General features: G+C 31.0%; 3 protein-coding genes across 3 annotated transcripts; all 3 read right to left on the bottom strand.

The window, feature by feature from the left end:
- Positions 1-7,006: 7,006 nt before the first annotated feature.
- On the bottom strand, positions 7,007-8,211 carry LOC112420727 (uncharacterized). Its single transcript, XM_024780301.2, has 2 exons — positions 7,611-8,211; positions 7,007-7,524 (listed from the first exon to the last, which is right to left on the bottom strand). The coding sequence occupies exons 1-2, from the start codon at positions 8,152-8,154 to the stop codon at positions 7,055-7,057; spliced, it is 1,014 nt and encodes a 337-aa protein (XP_024636069.2). The 5' UTR covers positions 8,155-8,211; the 3' UTR covers positions 7,007-7,054.
- Positions 8,212-9,251: 1,040 nt separating this feature from the next.
- On the bottom strand, positions 9,252-10,596 carry LOC120580214 (L10-interacting MYB domain-containing protein-like). The gene is made up of 2 exons (XM_039833721.1): positions 10,190-10,596; positions 9,252-10,104 (listed from the first exon to the last, which is right to left on the bottom strand). Exons 1-2 carry the CDS (start codon positions 10,556-10,558, stop codon positions 9,502-9,504), a joined length of 972 nt encoding a protein of 323 aa, XP_039689655.1. The 5' UTR covers positions 10,559-10,596; the 3' UTR covers positions 9,252-9,501.
- A 3,184-nt stretch (positions 10,597-13,780) lies between these two features.
- Positions 13,781-14,810, bottom strand: LOC25492109 (transcription factor CPC). Its single transcript, XM_013600168.3, has 3 exons — positions 14,577-14,810; positions 14,381-14,468; positions 13,781-14,071 (listed from the first exon to the last, which is right to left on the bottom strand). Exons 1-3 carry the CDS (start codon positions 14,623-14,625, stop codon positions 13,984-13,986), a joined length of 225 nt encoding a protein of 74 aa, XP_013455622.1. The 5' UTR covers positions 14,626-14,810; the 3' UTR covers positions 13,781-13,983.
- Positions 14,811-21,122: the final 6,312 nt, after the last annotated feature.

Below are 21,122 nucleotides of genomic sequence, written 5' to 3'. Positions count from 1 at the left end.
CACAAAATCAGCACCTAAATACATATACAAATTCACCGATACTTGAATTCTTGAATATCAAAACAATTGGTGGTGAGTCCTATTTGTACTACTATAGTAAGACTCCACAAAGATTGTACCAAAAAAAAAAAAAGACTCCACAAAGAAAGATCCGAAAACATTTAATGTTTCCACTTTATTGCAAGAAATGTCAAGAGATGCTAATATCTTGTTCATGCGTCTAGAAAGTTCTGGAGATGCTATGATGCTCCTAATCACTATGAATTTATTTAAGGAAAATGCTAACCGGTGCCTCCGAGGCACTGGTTAAGGATAATAAAAAGAGAAATTATATGTTAATTATTGCATTGAAAATTGTTTAATTAATCCATAAATAAGTCAACAAAACTTCTTTTTATGGTAAGAATTTCCTTTTTTTGTATACTTAATCAGTGCCCCGGGGGCACCGGTTAGCATGACCTTTTATTTAATACTCCATCTGATCCTTATTATAAGAAGAAAAGCTAAAAAAACATCAAAACCAATGCTATCGTTAATTGTTGTAACTTTTTAAACATTTTTAAAAATATACCATTATAGAATATTGTGAAATATTAAATACAACTAATATTAAAAATACAGTCATTAAATGAGGGATAAAAAATTCTGTTAAGCAATAACTACACCTTAAAAGTTGTGACATTTTCTTATAAATAGGGTAAGAAGGTTACAAGACGTTGGAATAAGTAGAAGTTTTTATTTTTTTGAATGGCAAAATATTATTAACCAACAAGCCCGTGCGAGATGCACTAATAAGCTCGGGTGGAAAAAAAATAAATACAAGGGGAAATCGGTTGCCGCAAAAACACCGGTTCGAACAAAACCCCTTTAAAAAATCACCCCAAAAACACAAGCGCTATAATTATGGTTGTATATCATGGTTATTGTAAGGATGTTGGATGTAACAACCCGTTTTTCGCTATGATTAATTTAATTATTTATTATGTGTATTTATATGTCCTCGTATGTGATTAATTGTCTATGTATGTATTTTATTCGGGATTAGTATATTTTGGTTTAAGAAGGGTATTTTAGTTATTTTTAGACTCAGGGGTATGTTGATCATTTCATTAAGAGGGTTATTTTCGGTGTTTTAAGTGGGAATAATTATTTTTACCAAGTTACTAGTGAGTTAGGGTAATTATTTTATAGACGGTAATTATTTGTTATTTTGACAGTTTAAGTGAGTAGAAATTTTGGTGAATTAGTTGGTAAGAATACTGAGCAATTAAGACAATTAGAGACCTAGCCCAATTATGTGGTGACTATATAAACACAACTCTTGTGAGAAAATTAGGTCATTACATTCATTCACTCATTTCACAAACATTTTGAGAGAGAGGTAGAGAGAGAAAGTGAATCAAGAGGAGAAAAGAGGAGCTAGAGGGAGAGAGCTTGGGATTGAAGGCTAGAAGCTAAAGTGAAGCTAGGGTTTGGATTTTTAAGACTAGAGGCAAGGGGGATTGTTTCTTTTCATCAATTAAGTCATAATATATTATTTCAATTATGAGTTTAAGTGCTTTTGTGTTAATTGTGACTTTTTTAATTTAAAATGATAAAATTCGTGCTCCTAATTCAAGTGAATTTGTGGGTATGATAAACTTCATAAAATTGTTGTGTTAAGAGCTTAAACTTCATAGTTGTTGTTTTGATGATTTTTTATTAATTGAGTGTAAATCATGAATTGGTGAGTGACATGTTGTTGAGATATGTTTGAATTCACTTCATGAGTGTTTGTTTATGTTTCTATGTTGATAGGGTTTGAATTGGTGTTGTTGTTTGTGAAGTTTGAATAAGAATGAGAAAAATTGAGGGTTTTGGTAAAAATGAACTAGATGCTGAATTTGAGGTGAATTGGTGTTATGATTCGATGTTTGTTGTTATAACCTTGATTATAAAAATGTTTTAGATGGCAATCAAGAGCTTTAACTTGGTTTTGCTTTGAAAATTGGAATTCTTTGGAAAATTGATAAAACAATACGAACTTTGTGAAATTTTGGGACTGATGTGAATTGGCCTATGATGCCTATATGCATATGCTATTGTGATCATATGTGAGTAGTGTATATGTTTGGTTGAGGTGTTTGACCTTGTTTGGCTTGTTTTGCTGAATAACTTAGAAAATGATAAAATGAGACGAACTTAGATGAATTTTGGAATTTATTGGAATTGGCCTATGAAACGTATATGTATATGTTATTGCACTCATATGTTAATTGTGTATATACTCGGTTGAGGCATTTGAATTTGGTTACTTTGGTTTTGGTGGAATAATCGAAAAATGCTAGTTTTCATAAACTTAGACGGACCTTGTCAAACTAATACTTTATGGTCAGACAACTTGTAGTAGACTTTGAATTCATGTTAGTATGATAGAATGTGAATGAATTGATAATGACTGGGTGTTCAATATGATGAATGTCATGATGTGGTTAGATGTCAGTCTTTATGTGAAATGTGACTTTGAAATATTATTGTTTCTTTGAGGTGATAGTTGTCAATGATGATTCTTTGGTGATTTTAATTTGAAGGTTTGGTGATGACGCTTGTTGAATATGACTTGTGAATTATGAGGTGAATGTGTTTCTTTTTGGTAATGAGTGTTAGTTGATAAATATGATTATGTTTTGGTGTTGATTATGATGACGATTTTAAATGTTGGTGATTTATTTATGTTGGTAATTTCTGACATGCAAATTGGTGATGATATTGGTGGTGATTGTATATATGAAAAATGTTGGTGTTTATGTTGGTGAGGTGTTGTTTGAACATATGTGTTATTGGGTCATATGTTCATACATTCATAAGTAGGATATTTATATCTAAGGAAAGTGATTAGGATACCATGTATCCAACGACGGTGAATAGGATATTTATATCCAACGACGGTGATTAGAATACTTTGTATTCAATGACAATGTTTATGATACAATTGTTCTGAGGTGACGACCTTGACGGTGTTTGGTACCACATGCATATAGATTCGTGTCTAGACACATGTGCTTGGTGAACCTTGGTGATTTATGTACCTTGGTGAATTGTGTACTTGGTGAAATTTGGTGAACATATGAAGATGTATACTTGATGATGTGTGTTATTTTTGGTGATATTTGTACATTTGGTGATTTTAATTGATGATGTTTATTTTGGTGAAAATAATGAAGTGTGAATTATATGTATGTGATTATTATAAAAAACACAATAATTAGAAATGTTATTTGTATACTAAAAAACACACAATAATTAAAGTTAATTAAAAATAACACCCTCCTGACTGAAATACACCACTTGATTATTATAAGGGTTACTTTGCTTTATTATCAGTCTCTTACAAATCTATGTCCATTCTTAAGAATTTCATAGATCTCCAACCTCAAACAGACGAAAATGAAATGCAAGCTTCCTAATTAAAGTACTTAATTATTCGTTTATTCTTTATTATTCACTGTTTAATTTCTATGTATGGTATATGTAGGTCTGGGCCACAAGTTGCTTCAAGGGTGGATATAATGCATAATTTTTCATAAAACATGTTTATAGCTGGTTTGATAATGGCATAATAATAAATACTCATAAGATGAATGTTTCTGTGAAGTTTTTTAAATTTTGGAGTACGTTAAAATTGTAACATATTACACTGGATAAGTTGTAGAGGAATCTTTGTCACAGAGAATCAATGTGTGAGTCTCCAAAACCTGACAACAACACTAAATAAGTTACTCTTGCTGACATTCTAAAAGCTATTGAGGTATAAATTTCATAAGAACCCAATAAACAAATATGTTATCATATGTTATTCATTGTTAAAGAAAACATACCACAACATTAGCTTTATTACACAATCAATATTTATATGCAAGGTATAAGTGTACATATTGATATCCTGGAAATGTGCAACACTAATATGATTAAACAGTACATAAAGGAACTAATGAAAGTTGATGTTGTAACTCTCCTACCCCCAAACCCCATGATGCCAACGTTTATAGCTGCTCGGGTTACTCTCTAGATGTGGCAGACAACAGAAATAATGTGACCAAAAACACTGGTGTGCCAAAAGAAACTCAGAATCAAGATTGAGGTTTACAAAAAATGATGGAAAAGCTAAAAAACATTGATGCAGTAAATATTTCAGACACAGAGGATGAAGGTTCGAAACAAAAGAAAATAACATTCACACCATAAGCCTTCATACAGACTACTCCAGATAACAAAAGGCAATAAACCAACAAAGGGAAGCTTCTGTATGTTCAATCTGATGCAGATAGTGATCATGGTAAAGAATGTGAAGCTTTTAACAAGACTTTTAATTATGAGAACAGAAGATGAGTTAGCACAAAGCTGAATATCCATCTAGTTTTTTCCGCATACTGTCAATAAATTTATATATAGATTTCTTGAAAGGTTAAATGTATATGTTTTGTTATTTTACTTATTTGTAGTTATATACAGAAGGACACAAGAACAACACATACTAAAATGTCAAAAAGTTGTCTTTTACACCCTCACCGGGAGAAGGATTGAAACTCAATCATGAGTTCGGATCACGTCCCAAAACTGGTCCTTCTCTAAAAACAATAAACGCAACAGATGTTCTCTAGGTGGTCAAGGTAAGAGTGCGTTGATAGTGGAAATCCAACTGCTTTCAGAAACAACAATGGATTCATTGTTCCAAAGGTGAGACAATTATATTATATAAACCAGAAATAAATAAATACTTACATTAACTGCATTATATTAACAATCAAATCTCTTCAACAGAATTTCAAGTGTGTTGTAAAGACTACACCCAACATGAAACTAGATCATTTGGAAGTCAGGGTATTTGCTTATGTTTTTCAGGAGGACCTCAACACAAGACAAGTGGTTTTAAGAATGTATATGATGTTATTTAGTTTACCTTGATTTTGTTATAATCTTCTGTCTAAAACAACACAAGTTTATGGTGATTTTGTAGTGATACAATTTTCAAAGTGGGAAACAATGAATATACATGTGATGATTTTGAATGCTTGTGCCATGGAATGATAGTGTCTAGTGACGTATTACAATAAGCTGTGAAAAAACTCAGTTGTAGCACAAACACATACATATTATGGCTCATTTATTGTTCAAATATATTTAACCTAGAATTATTACCATTACGTAGATTATCTTGATGATGGCTCTGAAGGATTCTTGGACACAACACAACAATATTTGCAAGAATTTGTGGTGTATACAACCATCATTTGCGGTACACTTTGCTTCAAATATTCATCTTTAACATAAAACGGTACTCGTAATTTATGCACCTACTAAAAATAGTTAATTTACAATCTGATTGTAGCATGATGTTGCTAGAGGAAATGCTCTGGACAATTTACACATGTTTTATGGGATGGGCTGGATGGGACGCTTTGATCGATTGAGATAGATAAAATTGAATATTACTTGGATCCAAGTTTGTACGTATTTATTATTAGAATCCTCTACATTTATGTTTCTCTCAATTTCTTCAATTTGAAAAGATAAAGACACAAAACTTTAAAATCAATTTCATTTGTCCCACAAAATTCCCCATTTACTTGATTTTGTGCTTAAACAAATCGCGCGTGCATGTAAAGTACAAGTTGTTTAAAATATTAAAATAAATTTTTGTCCATTAAATATCGTACAAAACAAAAAGTTGTTCAATACTTTATAATATGTTTACGAAACAAAAATTACAAGTTGTCTAAAATACAAACTTAAGATATGTTGTTCAATTTTAGTTCAAATTGTGGATGGGCACACTTTATGATAACTTTTCAGAAGGTCGATTATCTCAAAATATCTTAAAAACATACAGGCATAACTATAAAATTTTATAGTATGAGCTAATGAAAACAAGATACATATTCTTTTTGATAGTTCATATCATAAAAAAAACATGATAGCTAAGCTTGTTTGACTTGAATAAATTTTGGGATAGGTGACCTTTAGAAAAAAAATTCATAAAGTGTGTCAAGACAAAGACAGTAAGGCCAACTCCAACGGAAGTTACTTTGTTGCTGTCCGACAGCTTGGCATGTTAAACTGTAGATGATTTTGTATATTTTACCATTGGGGTACGCCACTTTATAGCTACTGTCACTTTCTGAAGCAACTCAACTCAATGGTTAGTTTGATTAAAATAAGACTATTATATATTGTTAACTTTTCTTTCACCAGTTGTATGTATTTATTATTATTTTGATTAAGCAAATATGATTGTTGTAAAATATGGAGGATGCACATATGACCATTTTACATTGACATGACTTGTTGTCATTGCAATAATTTTTACTTTACCAATATGACCGTTGTGAAACTATGTGTTAATTTTATGTGTTTTTACAATGAAAATTTTTTTACCTATAAATTGTGATCACTTGCAAATTTTTTACATTCACAATTTTACCTCTTTGTTCTTAATTTTACACACAATCTTACCTTCATAATTTCATCTCTTTAGTGTGTGTTTGGTATGGCAGCAGGGAGAATTGATTTTGATAGAATTGAGTTTGAGAGAATTGATTTTGGTTAAAAGTGAGTTGAATGTGAATTGATTTATGTTTGGATACACTTTATTAAAAGTGATTCATGTGGGTTGATGTTGTTTGGATAGTTTGAATCAAAATTGATTTTGAATGTGTAATGACTAAACTATCCTTTTAATTGTATTTAAAACTCATTCTCATTAAAAAATTATTTCAACTTATCATACATGAATTTTATTGGTTCCAAAATTAATTTTAAAATAATATTAATTTATGTTATTTTTAATATTATTTTTTATCAATTGGGTGATTTTTAATAAAATAATATAAGCATAAAAAGATGTAAAACAAATGAGAAATTACACAATTGTAAACTAAAATATACGTAAATTATTAATACATAATCATAGATTTGTAAATATGTATAAAAAATGGCAGGGCTCTAAAGTATATTACAAATAGATAATAGATAATATAAGTTCAAGTGCAATATAATATTGAAAATTATTACATTTTTAATTATTTAGCTTATACGCTATAATTTGATCGCGGATTGAGTTTCGAGCATGATCCATCTCTGAAGAAGAAGCTACATTGAAACTTTGGGATTGATCCAAGTTAGTTGATCTATGATCATCATCATGGTGAATGACAGTATTTTCATCTTCATAAAGATTAAAATCAACATCCATTTCAGCACTCCTTCTAATAAAGTTGTGTATTGCCATTGCTGCGACAACTATATGAACTTGCGTCTCATATTTGAACTTAGGCATGCTACGCAGAATTGCAAATCTATTCTTCCATACCCCAAAAGTTCTTTCAATTGTGCATCTTAAACTTGAGTGATAGTAATTGATTACTTCATTATGATTTTCGAACCCACTTGAACGTCTAAATTCAGGAAGATGATAACGTTCACATCTATATGGACCAATGTACCCTATTGGTGTTGGATAACCAGAATCTACCAAATAATACTTACCTAAAAATAAATTAATTATTAAAATATGAAAATAAGTTAATTATTGATATAACAAATCATATATAGTAAGGCAATATATAACATACCTTGAGGAGGATGCGGAAAGTTAAGGTTAGCAATAGTAAGAGCTTTGTCAAAAACACGGGCATCATGGGCAGTGCCTTCCCAACCAGCTAATACAAAAGTGAAACACATATTCCAATCACATACAACCATAATATTTTGTGTTGGATATCCTTTTCTTCCAATAAACCTTGGTTGCTCACTAGCACTAACTACACATGACACATGTGTACCATCAATTGCTCCTATAGCATTCTTAAAAAAAGGCCAATAACATTGATCATTTTTAATTTTGGCATGACATTCACGAAACATAGGATCTTCGGGTTTAATATATTTGAAGGACAACTTAAGGCATGCATGAAGTACACGATGAAAATGTCTACTTACAGTCTCACCCGAATGTTGAAATCTTTCTTGAATCATTCTATTACCGACACCGTGGCCTACAACGACCAAAAACATTGCAACCATTTCTTCAACCCCCATATGTTTAGAAGACTTTAAATCATGTTCCACCAATTCATGGCAAAGTTTATGAAAAATATGTTTTTCCATTCGAAACATCTCATAACAACGAGTGGGATTCCCTTGCAATATTTCTTGAACCCATGCATGACATGTGAGCTCACTAGTTCTACATGGCGCTTTGCATAAATATTTTGTTGCATACTCACCAAGTAGTGCAGCGAAAATATAGGATTCTTCAAATGTATCATCATCTTCTTCCTCTTGTGTATTGTGTTCCAATTGTTCCTTCCAAACATTCATTTTAATAAAGATGGACCTGTGTGTAAATGACAATATATAAACACTACCATCCATTGTATCCCATCTGCCAGTATAATACATGCACCAAAATACATGTGCATTGTATACCCTTGAGCCCATAATTATTTTGTTTATAATTTGGTTAGTGAAGGAAGGTTACTGGTATTCAATGAATCATCTTAATCTTCTAATAAAATACGTGCATTGAATGTATTTTAAAAGGTGGCCGGCAATTTAAAATTATTATGAATGACTGGTAGCAGACAACAACATAAGGCCTCTGAAACAAAACAGAAAAATAGAAAAATCTCAACAGTTAGAACTCACGCACAGAACCAGAAAAAAGCACCTAGCTGCAACTGTTAAGGACTTAAGGCTGCCATATACCAAAATGGCAACAAACCTGAGAAGGCAGCAGTAGAAAAAAGCATACCCCAGCCTCAAAACTCCTAATCATTAAGGTTGTTATATATCAGATAAAATGAAGGTAATTAGTTCACAGGTTCCAACTAACATATAAGCATGATTTATAAGCATCAGCCTTTCAAGCTCATATACTAACACTAGATTACTAGACTAACATAGATAAAGAGAAACAACTAAAATTTAAAATAGCTAGAAACAGGGGATTGCCAACTAAGAAGGCAAACCTACAAAAGTGAACTTTAACATAATACATGCACCAAACAAGTTCTGTAAGATGCTTTATTACCTGACACAGATGATAATTTTGTTGTAGTCCCAATCTTCAACAAATCTACATACAGTACATCCTTTTGCAGCTTAGCACAAACTAGTTCACACTTGTCTGCCAGACACAATAGTTTCCATTACCATTTAATAATTTAACCAATAAGTCATAAGACATATAAAAAATAACAGAGGCAACCATGTAACAAATTCACTTCATTCAAATTCACAAGGCATAATACATAGGTTTTATATCACCATACTACTTGAGTTCTTAATACGGAATTTATAAAGGAAAATCCTAACACATAGTGCGACATAATAAAGATCTAAACACAAACTAAGCAACCAAATACATAAACTAAGAAACCAAATACATAAACTAAGTCCAAAAGCATAAGCTAAGTCCAAGACACATCACTAAGCCAATTCTTGAGCCAATTTTTTTCCAAATCACGGCCTCATGAATAGAGTAGGGTTGAATGATGTAAAATTTAGCCAAATCAACCTTCTTTCCTCAAAACCCCACAGTGATACAAACATCTCCCTAGCTGGCTTAAACATCATTAGGTTACAACACATTGTATGAAACTCTAAATCAGAAGTAACTGCCTCCATGGTTTGAATCTCAGCCATCACCTCACCAATAGATGCATTACTTATAGCCTCATTCCGCGACTTGCAAGTCTCCGCAATAACATTAACAGCCTCAGCTATTGACGTTGAAGGAGTAGCTTTTTTCTTTCCTTTCTGTTCAGCCCCAATAACTCTCTTTCTCTTTTGTCCACTACTTTGACTAGCAACTCCTTGTGATGTATTCAAGTTAATATTTTCAAAACCAATTGTTGCTCCAATGCTTGCATCTTCACTATCACCCGAGCCTTCAACATCCAAGCCAACATCATTATCATCATTACCCAAGTTCTCATTAGGTAATACACCACTTGATGGTGCCCAAGCATGCTCTCCATTAGCCACTACATCCTTGAAAAGTGTGGTTAGTTGGTGAGCAAATGGAAGTCCCTTGTCTCTAAACTTTGCATATTGAGGATTTTCCTGCATATTCATAACCTAACATATAAATCTAAGGTAAATATAAGCCTAAAAATATTACTAAACAAGATATTTGTGATTCACATACCAATTCTTTCTTCTCCCACCACTCATCGGATGCATCAACGGTATTCTTCTCAAAATTCCATCCTAATCCGGTAACTTTTCCAAACAAGTTATACCATACTTTCCATTCCTTTCTCAAGCTATCATACCTATTCTTCAATTTTACCTTGTCATAATTCAGTCCACTTTGTTCATTAAATTGGGAAACAATACCTTGCCATCCTTTCTTGGTAAAACAAGTACCATTGCGTTGACTCTTGGAAACTTGATCCAAACATGCCTTGACAAAGTACTCGGTGGCTTTAAGATCCCTCCAACTAGCTTTGGAACTTTGACCCTCATTGTTAGTTGAAGGGGGGTTAGCAGAAACTTTCCTCTTAAGTGAGTCCATAATACTATATACACAAAAGTATGATAAAAAAAAAAATGAAACAAACTATACATAAGCAACTTGATCAAACTAACACCAATATCCTTGTTTTGTGCAGATGAAAATGATAACAGAAAACAAAAACAATACTAGAAGAAGTTCTGTTACTTTGTGCTAAGAATGAGTTCTGTTACTTTGTGCTAAGAATGAGTTCTGTTACTTTGGAATTTTTCGTAAAGGCACAAAAATTAGAATTACAACAATGGCTTGAAGCTATAAGTTTCTTTTCTTACATTAGTTCATTCAATTACTTTGAACACACCAAGTACCTTAAACAAAAACAATAGACTCCTTGCTAAAAACACAAAAACAGAAAGAAAAAAATAAAGATAAACATCAATAATAACATAACAATCACTTCTACAGGTCAAGAAAATTCATCAACATAAACATATCAATATAAGAAAATTGTTTTTTCTTTGAGACTATTTATCAAACACATACAATGCATTGATGTAGGATGGAAAAATTAATGTAAAACTTGTAACAAATAGAGCAAAGAGAAATAGAAATTAACAATATTGAAGCAAGTAATCAAAGCAAAAAAAATATGAATATGTATTTACCTTCAGGCCTTGGCAGAGCAATGGAATGGTTCTCACAAGTAGCTCATAAGCATCATATATAGGGGAAAAGTTGAAGGAATAAATTCACCCAACCAACACATATACCATGAGTAATGAGATTAACCATGAAATCTGAAAAAATAGGGGAAAAGCTGAAGATAATTGAAAGCTTGGATATGCAAAATCTTCACAATTAGCAGAAAATTTAAGTTTGAAGTGATGTGAAGTAATAAAAAGGAAGAAAACTGTGAGAAAGAGAGATTGAAGGCTTGAATTTATGGGTAATTTGGTAAATATACATGTCACTGAAAAGTTGAAGCTACAACTGGCGTTTGCTTTGACGCAGAAGCTTAAACTTGTAGCTTCTTGTAAACCTGCGTTTGGGACTGTTTTCACGGTTGGCTGAATTGCTTTTGCAGGTATCCAAACACCAAACTTTTTGGTGAAACCGTGTTTTAAAAAGTAAACCCACGTTTGAGGGTTTCAAACGCAGTACCAAACAGAGGCTTAGTCTTTTTTGTTCATTGTTTGTATTATCCAATGAATCCCAATTAAAATAATATCAACAATCTTTGTTACATTTTATGCAAAATCACCAACACGGAAGTTCTCAAAATTCTAAATTTTTGTCACCGCCGACAAACACAACCATTTTTCCGTTGCCGCCAACTAACCCCAACATATTTTATAGACCTCCAAGGGATACACAAAGTGGAGAGTTTACTTGTTATGAACCTGAAACATCAACTGGGTCTATGTCAGAATGTCATGTTTCACAATCTTCAACCCAAGTTGGTCTTGAAAATATTACGTTTGGGGAGAAGAAAAAAAAACGTTCTGCTCCCACAAAGCCTTGTGAGCTATTCACAAGGGATGAGGATATAATTCTTATTCAAACATGACTCAATATTTCAAAGGATCCTATTGTGAGAAATGATCAAAAAGCAGAAATTTTTTGGTTAAGGATCGCTGCTAATTATAATCAGTATCATGGGCAGTTATGAGAGAAGGAACCTAGTCAATTAAAATCTTGATTTCATTGAATAAGTGGTCTCGTTAATAAATTTAATGGGTGTTATAGTTCAGCTGTTGATGGAAAGAAAAGTGGAACCTCGAAGAATGATATCATGAACAATGCACATGCTTATTTTTCTCAAGATGATGATGTACCATTCACTCTCGAGTATGCATGGCGATTATTGAAAGATGAACATAAATGAATGGGAGCACCAATTGCAACTTCTTCAAAAAGAACAAAGACTTCTACTGGTGGGGCACTCATCATCACCGAATCCAGAGACACCTTCGAGTTATGAATTTAATTCAACATCTCCAATGGAGCGTCCCATGGGGCAAAAGGCGACAAAAAGGAAGGCAAAGGTAAACGCAAATGCAACTGAAACGTCTTCTAAGGTTGTCCATGATACAATGTATAAAAGAGTAGCACCCATGGAAAAACTCGCACATCTTAAGGAGGAAGAAAACATCCTAAAGATGGAGGAAATAGAGTTTAAGGCATTCCAAGTCATCATGTCAGACACGTCCACGATGAATGAGAGTCAACGTCAAGTTCATGAAAAATATTGTAATAAGCTCAAGGAAAAGTATGGACTTTAGTTAAGATGAAATGTTGTAGTATTATTAAAATTTAGGGCTCTGAGGGCAATGGTTAAGGTAACCAAAATTAGTAGTTTTACATTGGAAACAACAATTTATAAACTTTTTACAAGTTGACTTGACCATTTTTTTTATCATTTTCCAACACAAAATTTCTATTTTTATTCCTTTATCCAATGCCCCAAGGGCAATGGTTAGCATTTCCCTAAAATTTAATATTTGGTAGTATGAATTTTTACTATGTATGTCATGAATTTAATGTTGATTTTCAATTATTGTTATAAAAATTTAAGTTCAATTTTATTTTTTATTTTTTCGTATTAATAATAATTTAAAATAATTAAATTTATTTTTCTAGTTATAATAAAATTAAATTTGAATATAATATTAATATTTGAGGTAAAGTTGTGGGATCCAATATGAGTTCTTTAGAGTTCGCCATTGGAGTTAAAAATTATAGAGTTGCTTCAAGATGAAATGTTATAATAGGGTCCACAAAATGACCAAGAGAAGAGATCACCATTAAAGGTGCTCTAAAAAAACTCATATTAGTTTGTAAGAATAGACGACAATATTGCTTAGAAAAGTTTAGAATGTTACATCCACGTCCCCAGCCTCAATTTGAAAAACATGGCTCGTATCATAGGTAATCCTTTGTACTTAGACACCACGGTGTATGGATGCAAAAAAATGTCATTCCAAATCAAAAATTGTGGTTAATGTTGGGGAGTCCGGGGAGCGGCAATGGACCAAACGTTTAGGATTATAAGAGACTTAGACACCACATCTCCATCCAAAATCTTAAGATAATAGATATATCGGTCCCCTCTCCATTCCTAATCGATGTGTAACATAATCGCTCACACTTGATTTCCCAACTGCTTGCACCCTAACAAATTTGGAGAAGTTCTCAACACAAATACACAATGCCAGTGAAGTTACAATGCACTGCAGTAAACGAGCTGTTGTTTACACGAACAGTGAATAGTAGATCTTCTAATTAAAATTAAACACCAAATAGCATTATGATATAAATTGACAAGATTCATTTCTTGCTTCATTTCATATAGCTGCTACTTCAAGTAGCAGTAATAATATTTTTGTCAAAAACAAAAGTAGCCGTAATAATAAAAATCGACATTCTTTTCATTTCCCTCAAAGTTACCCACAAATTTCTTGATTCATTCATTCATAGCTGGCACTTCATTCGCTAGTCGAGTGTCTTGAATTCCAATATTTTTCTATTTCTTCTGCTGTTCTTCCAGGAATTCTTCCAGCAATCAATGACCACCTATGAGAAAATACACATTCATCATCTAATAATAATAGTTATAACATCAGACACTCTAGATCAAAGGCTTGTCTGGTGTCGTACACATGTGAATGTCAACACGAATATACATGTAGCCACATTCAATTATTCTATTCTCAAATTACTGTTAATAAATAATTACCAATGTCATCATGTAAGTGTTACTTTCGTGTCCGATGTTTGTGTTTATTTGGTACTTCATACATTATAACATCAATAACAAAGTTTGGGATGAAAGTGAACAAAAAGTTAAAAAATAAAAAAATAAATAATTTAAGGTCTACTAACCTCTCCCCAACAAGATTATAAACCATTGTAATAAGCATTTCCTCTTCTTCAGAAAATTCAACCTTTGAACTTTGGTTTGATTGCTGATCTGTAAAATACATGCCATTTCTCTTAATCAATAAAATATTGTATAATTTGATTTAAAAAAATAAAATTAAAACCTTAGTATATAAAAGACATGCATTTAAAAGAGTACCTGTAGAAACTTCTGTAACATTTTTAGAGGAGTGTTCAGTGTCAGCCATTGCAATAGGAAATTAAAAAGAGTAATGAATTAAGTTTCAATGATCTTTTTTTTTTTATTTTATTTGATAATATATGGTGTTATTTTGCAGAATAAGGAATGATTGAGTGGTATATTAATATATATAGGAGCAAGTGAATTATTGTTAATATAAGTAGAACTGTAGAAGCTTACTAGAAATAGAGAGAAGAAATAGGGAAGAAGGGGTAGCTGAACACATGGTAACATTGCTTGGTAGTTGGACAATTAGTGTTAGTTGGATGAGTGGAATTTTGTGGATGACGACAAGTCTTGGGAATTGAGAATATATGTTAGATGCTCAGTCACACACACACAAGTCTTCTAGAAGCCAAATCAATATTTTTTAAACTAGCTGAAAGATTGGCACATGCTTTTAAAACCCGACGGGTAGTCGATCTGGTCAACGTACTGGGTCAGTGGTCGGACCAATGAATGAGTCACTGGTCGGACCGCATGTCTATTGATTCAGTTTTTATAAAAAAAAAAGTCATCACATAAATTTCATAATATAAAAGTTAATAAAATTTCTTCTGTGATAAAATTAATAAAAATTCACACATTTAAATAATTATCGAATATATATCAAAATCATGTTCACATTAACAAGAAAAACTAAATGGAAAATATATTTTATAATTATCAAATATATATGTGAGATATTATTCTTTTAGGAACATGAGAGTTTTTTTTTTTAACAAACATGAGAGATATTTATATCATATATTAATAAACATGTATATATATACTTGTAAGAAATAAACGTTTCACTTAAATATATATAGTTCAGATGAAAATTTAACAAGCAAGTTCATATAAACAAGTGGTAAGTGTTAACAATATTGTGTTGCATGAACTCGATTCAATTCCTACTAGCCACAGTTTGATATTTTTTTATAAAATAATCATTTACAATTTGGTCCGGTTTACGGATGGGTCATAACGGTTCATCCACCCAGACTACACGGGTCATACCAGATTTCCTGGATTGCTTGCATATCTGGTCTGATTACTTGACCAACCCGCCCACCCCTTCGGTTCCCGGTTCAACCGACCTGGTCGGTCCGGGTTTTAAAACACTGGTCTAACCACGTTTTTTTACTACATGTGTTTATGAATAATAGAAAAAATATCAAGATTAACCGAGTTAATTAATTAGCAGTAGATAAATGTTGTTGGAGCCCTCTTAAAAAAAATATATTGGAGCACACAGTTAAAATAATAACATTTGGCATTTAAAAAAGGAAAAAAAGATTATAACATTTGGGTTTGGATCCTCTTTAATCTCACTCATTCTCTCTTCTTTATTATTTTTTTCCTTTGTGCACCAATTAATCATTGATTACAAAAAGTAAAGATAGTTGAACCAAAAAGACATGAGAGGATCTAAATTCATATAGTTCACAATTTATCATCATCTTACAAGTTAATTTTTTAAGAATATATTATGTCTCCAATAAAAATTCAATATGATAGATTATCAATTTTTTTTTGAAAGAATGATAGATTATCAATTTGAACCACACACTATAATATTCTCACTTAAATTTAATAGTGTGAGAGGGTATTTAAAAACCTTAATTAGTTCAGCTATATAAAAAAGATGTCAAAAATAGTTTATAAATAGCGGTTTTTCCTTTACAAACCGTTTTATAAGAATTTGATCATCAATTAAGAGATTTTAATTGTGCGTTCTTAATATCTTAAATCTGTTTCGATTTCGTAGATTTTTTTTTTTTTTTTTGTCAAGTAGCCTAGTGGCTAGAGAAATTCACCTTAAAGATGAATAAGTGGGGTGTTCGGGGTTCGAACCCCGACCCCTGCACATATTGTGCATTATCCCTTACCAAATGAGCTAAGCTCATGGGACCGATTTCGTAGATCTTGAGTCCAAACTCATATGACTTTGATTCATAAAAAAAAAAAGTAACTTATCATTTTTCGAAATTAATAATTTTTTGAAGAATCACATTTTTTTTAGTGTGTGAAAATGTAACTTATCATGTACAACTACCCCAGATAAAAATAGTCGAAAATACCTTTAACAATGAAACATCAAATTCTTCCTCACAAAAAAAAATAAAATTCAAATTCTATAGGTTATCTTCAACTTCAAGTACTTAAGGATCCAATGCAGATTTTCATCTGAAGTACGTAGTAGTTGAGATGGTGGTAGGTAGCTAGCTGGTATGTTGTTTGCATCTCCAATATTTTTATCGGAAATGTTAACGAATATCTCTGGAGCATTTTTAATAATAAGTTTTTATAAAAATTTGTGTAATCAATGCATTGAAATTTGTAATATTTGAATGTTGTAAGAAATATTTTCTAAATTTAGAATTTTTAAAGAGTGTTTCGAGGTCACTCCCTAACAAAATCCTATTTTTATTGAGCTCTTACCTTAATAAAAAATAAAAATTTCCTAACACGCATATAACATCTTGGCTTAATTGCACTTTTCCCCCTTATCTTTTGCTAATTGTGCGATTTTGCACCCCATCTTTTTTTTTGAGCGATTTTGCACCCCATCTTTTTGCCCCCTTTCTGATTTTACACCCCATCTTTGTGTTCAATTGCACTTTTCCCCCTTATCTTTTTGCTAATTGTGCGATTTTGCACCTTCTCTTCTTTTTTTTGAGCGATTTTGCACCCTATCTTTAGCCCTTTTTCCTCTCTTTTAATGATGATTTTGAACAAAACACAATTGACAAAAGATGGGTGCAAAATCGCTCAAAAAAAAAAGAGGGGGTGCAAAATCGCACAATTAACAAAAGATAAGGGGGAAAAGTGCAATTAAGCCTAACATCTACTAGTAATTTTTTTGTCTCTCTTTTTCTCTATCGCTCATCTATCACATTTATTATATCCATTTTTTTTTCGTCTTAGATGAAGTGGTAATTCATTAAAATTAAATTCACACACAACTGTGAGGTTTCAGATTTAAATATGAGTTACGACGTCCGACCTTACAATTTCGATATTTACCAGTTGAACTGAAATTTCTAGACATTATATCCATTTTTCTATTTCTTACTCTTGCAGAATATAAATAGATTTATGGGTGGCCAAAGATCATTTGCCATTATTCATTGACTTAAAAACGAGTATCGTAAAACACATTTGATATTAGAAAATTAATTTCTTACATAATACTAATTAAACATGCATCTAGAATCTCATCTAGAATCTCACTTTCACTTGACTGAACTTTTGTCTTTGCTGTTAAAATATAATAAATCAAATTCTGAAGACTCTAAAATCAAGATTGTGTTCCACACGTAACTAGTTTTGTTGAACGTTGATAAAGTGCAGGAACATGGGTACAAGAAGGACTTTGTGTTTACTAATTGTACGCTCTTTTCACCAAAAACATAACAATAATTGTAATAACAAAAAAGGAAGTTGTACTCCGGTCAAAAAAAAAAAAGTCTAAATTACATTCCTCTCTTGTCTTCGAAGAGAAGTCTGAATTACATTCTTCTCATATCTTATGTTATAATTATTGTTTAGATGGATATTTTGTGGTCGTCTGTCTGTTTTTTTATTGTGTTATTGTATATAAATTACTATAAATGATGAACAATATTTTTTATGAAATTTTGATTAAAAATATAGGTATAGATATTTGATATTTTGCACTTTCATATTGTAACAAATTGCACTTTCATATTTGATTAAAAATAATAGAAATTCTTATCTTTTATGATTGGCATCCACGAAATATGATTCTTATAATTAAATTTGTTTAAGGATATAATTGGAAGTGAAATGATAAGTCCAAAACTATGAATTTTCTTTATATATAGTATAGATATACACTTCCCTCCCTTGAAAGTAAAAAGCTAAAATAAATTATAGTTCCCTCCCTTAAGAGATGTTTGGATTACAATCCACTCCCCTGTGAATTATTTATGTATTATATTTTAATCTATTTTTACATAAATAAATATATAAATATTTTTATGATATCTACAAATTTTAATCCATCATTCAATTAAAATTGAATCTTTTTTTAGGAAAGCAAAAATCATTCATTTCTTTTTAATTTCAATGTCAATTATAAATGAAATTGATTACTTTATTATTAATTTAATAATTTAGAATATAAATACATTTTTTAATACAAATATATTATTGGTTTTTAATTTATTTTGTATTGTTTGTTACAATAATGTTTAACACTATATGTTAATAATATAATTTATCAGAAATAAAGAAAAATATGATTCGGATTTTGATTATGCACCATTTTTCACTGTCCTATGTGTGTTAGATTTCGTTGCTCTACTATTAAAATATTTATAAAAAAAATAAAATAAAAAAAATAACGTAAAAAATGTAGTCTTTAATATTAGATGAGATGGTAATGTAATTCAATCTTCTCCTAAAGGAGAGGAGTGTAATTTTTTATAATATTTTTTGCATAAGAGGAAGGAGAATGTATATTTTAACATAAGAATGAAGATTAGAGTAATTTAAGCATTTCTCATAAGAATAGAGTGCAATTTACTCTAACAATCATATTAGCGTCTAGACAAATTAAACTTAAACATTTATATTAATCTAACGATTGCAAGTAAATAATTAATAATGTAAAATATCTTCACATGGTCGGTGCATATGAAATCAATTAAAAAAGGGGTTTGCTATGATAGACCCATTAGTTTTTATTAAGGTGTGTTTTAGCAAATATATAACTAAAAAGTTGTTAAATACATCTTAAGGTGAATGTTGCTAAAACACACCTTCTAAAATATAAGTAGGTGTATGTTAGCAACTCCTATAGGCATTTGCTAGAATACATCCACTTATTTTTTAGAAAGTGTGTTTTAGCAAGTTATAACTAAAAAGTAATTAAATACACCTTAAGGTGTAGCTTGCTAAAACACTTCCACATAAAAACTAGTGGGTGTATTCTAACAAACTCCATCAAAAAATTATACAATGTTACCTTACAAATTATATACACTAGTGGCATCATTAAATGTCAAGATCAAGATCTACACGAAACAAAAAACTGCATACAAGGTTGTCTTTGTAGCTTATTTGAGAGTGGAATGATATGACGTGGATATGGTTTGGAAATGCTAATTATGCCTGAGTTTAAGGATGATAAAACATATATAATTTTATTGTAGTTTTTCTCTATGTTGCAATGTATAGATATACATCACAGTAACACATGGTTTACCTCAATTCAGTTCAGTTCTTTTTTAATGAAACAATGCACTATTTTAAAGCAGCTGTTCGGTTTGGTTCGAATTGTTTCATTATAGTTCAGTTCAGTTCGAACACAGTTTTGGGTTTGAACTGAACTTTGCCCATCCCTACTCTCTCCTAGGCGTATGTCAATTTGGGCTGAACTTGATAAACAATCTCTTGATGAGTTTTTTCCTTTACTCTATGTATCTTTGTTCTTTGATTTGATTGTGATTTTCTATAAAATTAGGTTGAATATTGTTTATTGGATTGTTTGTTGTCATTGTTATTTTCTTCACAAATTGTCCTGTTGGTATTTTAAATTTACACCATTTAGTTTCATAATTTTTAAATTTCCTTTCAAGTTTCCAGAATTATTTGAATAAATGTTCCAAGAACAAGGGTAAGAAAGTTGCTCTAGTTAAATTAAGTTTCAATGTTCATACTGCAAAAAAATGTTGGAGGAACACAAGATTGATTTAGATTCTCTTGCTCTACATGGTTTTGATTTTAGATTAAATGTTACAATTTATGGTTGGATAAACTTCTTTAATCTTGAAGAAATGCATTGATATCCTAAAATGATTCGAGAACTTTGGGGTACTTGCAAAGTGTGTAGTGAAATGAAACAATCACTTGGAAGATTGGTTTGATTTATTTGGTGTACAAGGAAATCTTCATCATCTATAAACTAGGGTTGAATGATGTTCTTAAAATCTTTTGATAAGTTTGACTTTAAAAATACTTTTCAAAACAATATAAGCTAAAAAGTCCCTTTTAAAAAACTTACGATCTTTCAGTTTTCCATAGATCACTTAATTGTAGGATTCTCTCTTCAACTTTATGATTCTCGGTTCAAGACTTTAACATTTTAAAAAGCAACACTTACGATCTAAAAGAATACTCAAATAATAAAATAATAAAGTGCAAGAAAAGATAATAAAGTAAAAAGGTTTAAGCATGTGTGTGTTTGGTGCTACCGTGGGAGAATTGATTTTGATGGAATTAATTCTATATAATTGATTTTGGTTAAAAGTAATTATGATTAAACGTGATTTGAGATTGGATACATTCATGTAAAAGTGAGTTGAACTATAAATTTGTGTGAAAATCAATTCTAGAACTAAAAACTACAAATCCTAGCTTCAAGGAGAATCCATCCTAGAGGCAGAATCAGCTCTATTCGACAGCAACCATACATGTCAGAATCAATTCTACACCTCTAAAATCAATTTTGATCTCTCTGAAAGTGGAACCAAACATTCTACACCAATCATTAGG

The sequence above is a fragment of the Medicago truncatula genome, chromosome 4 (assembly GCF_003473485.1).
Source record: "Medicago truncatula cultivar Jemalong A17 chromosome 4, MtrunA17r5.0-ANR, whole genome shotgun sequence".
Lineage (NCBI taxonomy): Eukaryota > Viridiplantae > Streptophyta > Magnoliopsida > Fabales > Fabaceae > Medicago > Medicago truncatula.
Note: the sequence above shows the minus strand (reverse complement) of the source record. Positions and strands in the feature narration are given on the sequence as shown.

Excerpts from the sequence above, each read along its gene's own strand:
- LOC120580214 (XM_039833721.1), bottom strand. The coding sequence starts at position 10,558 with ATGGACTCACTTAAGAGGAAAGTTTCTGCTAACCCCCCTTCAACTAAC. Across the intron at positions 10,105-10,189 it reads GGTGGGAGAAGAAAGAATTG|GAAAATCCTCAATATGCAAA; the intron begins GTATGTGAATCA and ends ATGAATATGCAG.
- LOC112420727 (XM_024780301.2), bottom strand. The coding sequence starts at position 8,154 with ATGTTTCGAATGGAAAAACATATTTTTCATAAACTTTGCCATGAATTG. Across the intron at positions 7,525-7,610 it reads CTTTCCGCATCCTCCTCAAG|GTAAGTATTATTTGGTAGAT; the intron begins GTATGTTATATA and ends ATTTATTTTTAG.
- LOC25492109 (XM_013600168.3), bottom strand. The coding sequence starts at position 14,625 with ATGGCTGACACTGAACACTCCTCTAAAAATGTTACAGAAGTTTCTACA. Across the intron at positions 14,469-14,576 it reads TGTTACAGAAGTTTCTACAG|ATCAGCAATCAAACCAAAGT; the intron begins GTACTCTTTTAA and ends TGTATTTTACAG. Across the intron at positions 14,072-14,380 it reads TATAATCTTGTTGGGGAGAG|GTGGTCATTGATTGCTGGAA; the intron begins GTTAGTAGACCT and ends ATTTTCTCATAG.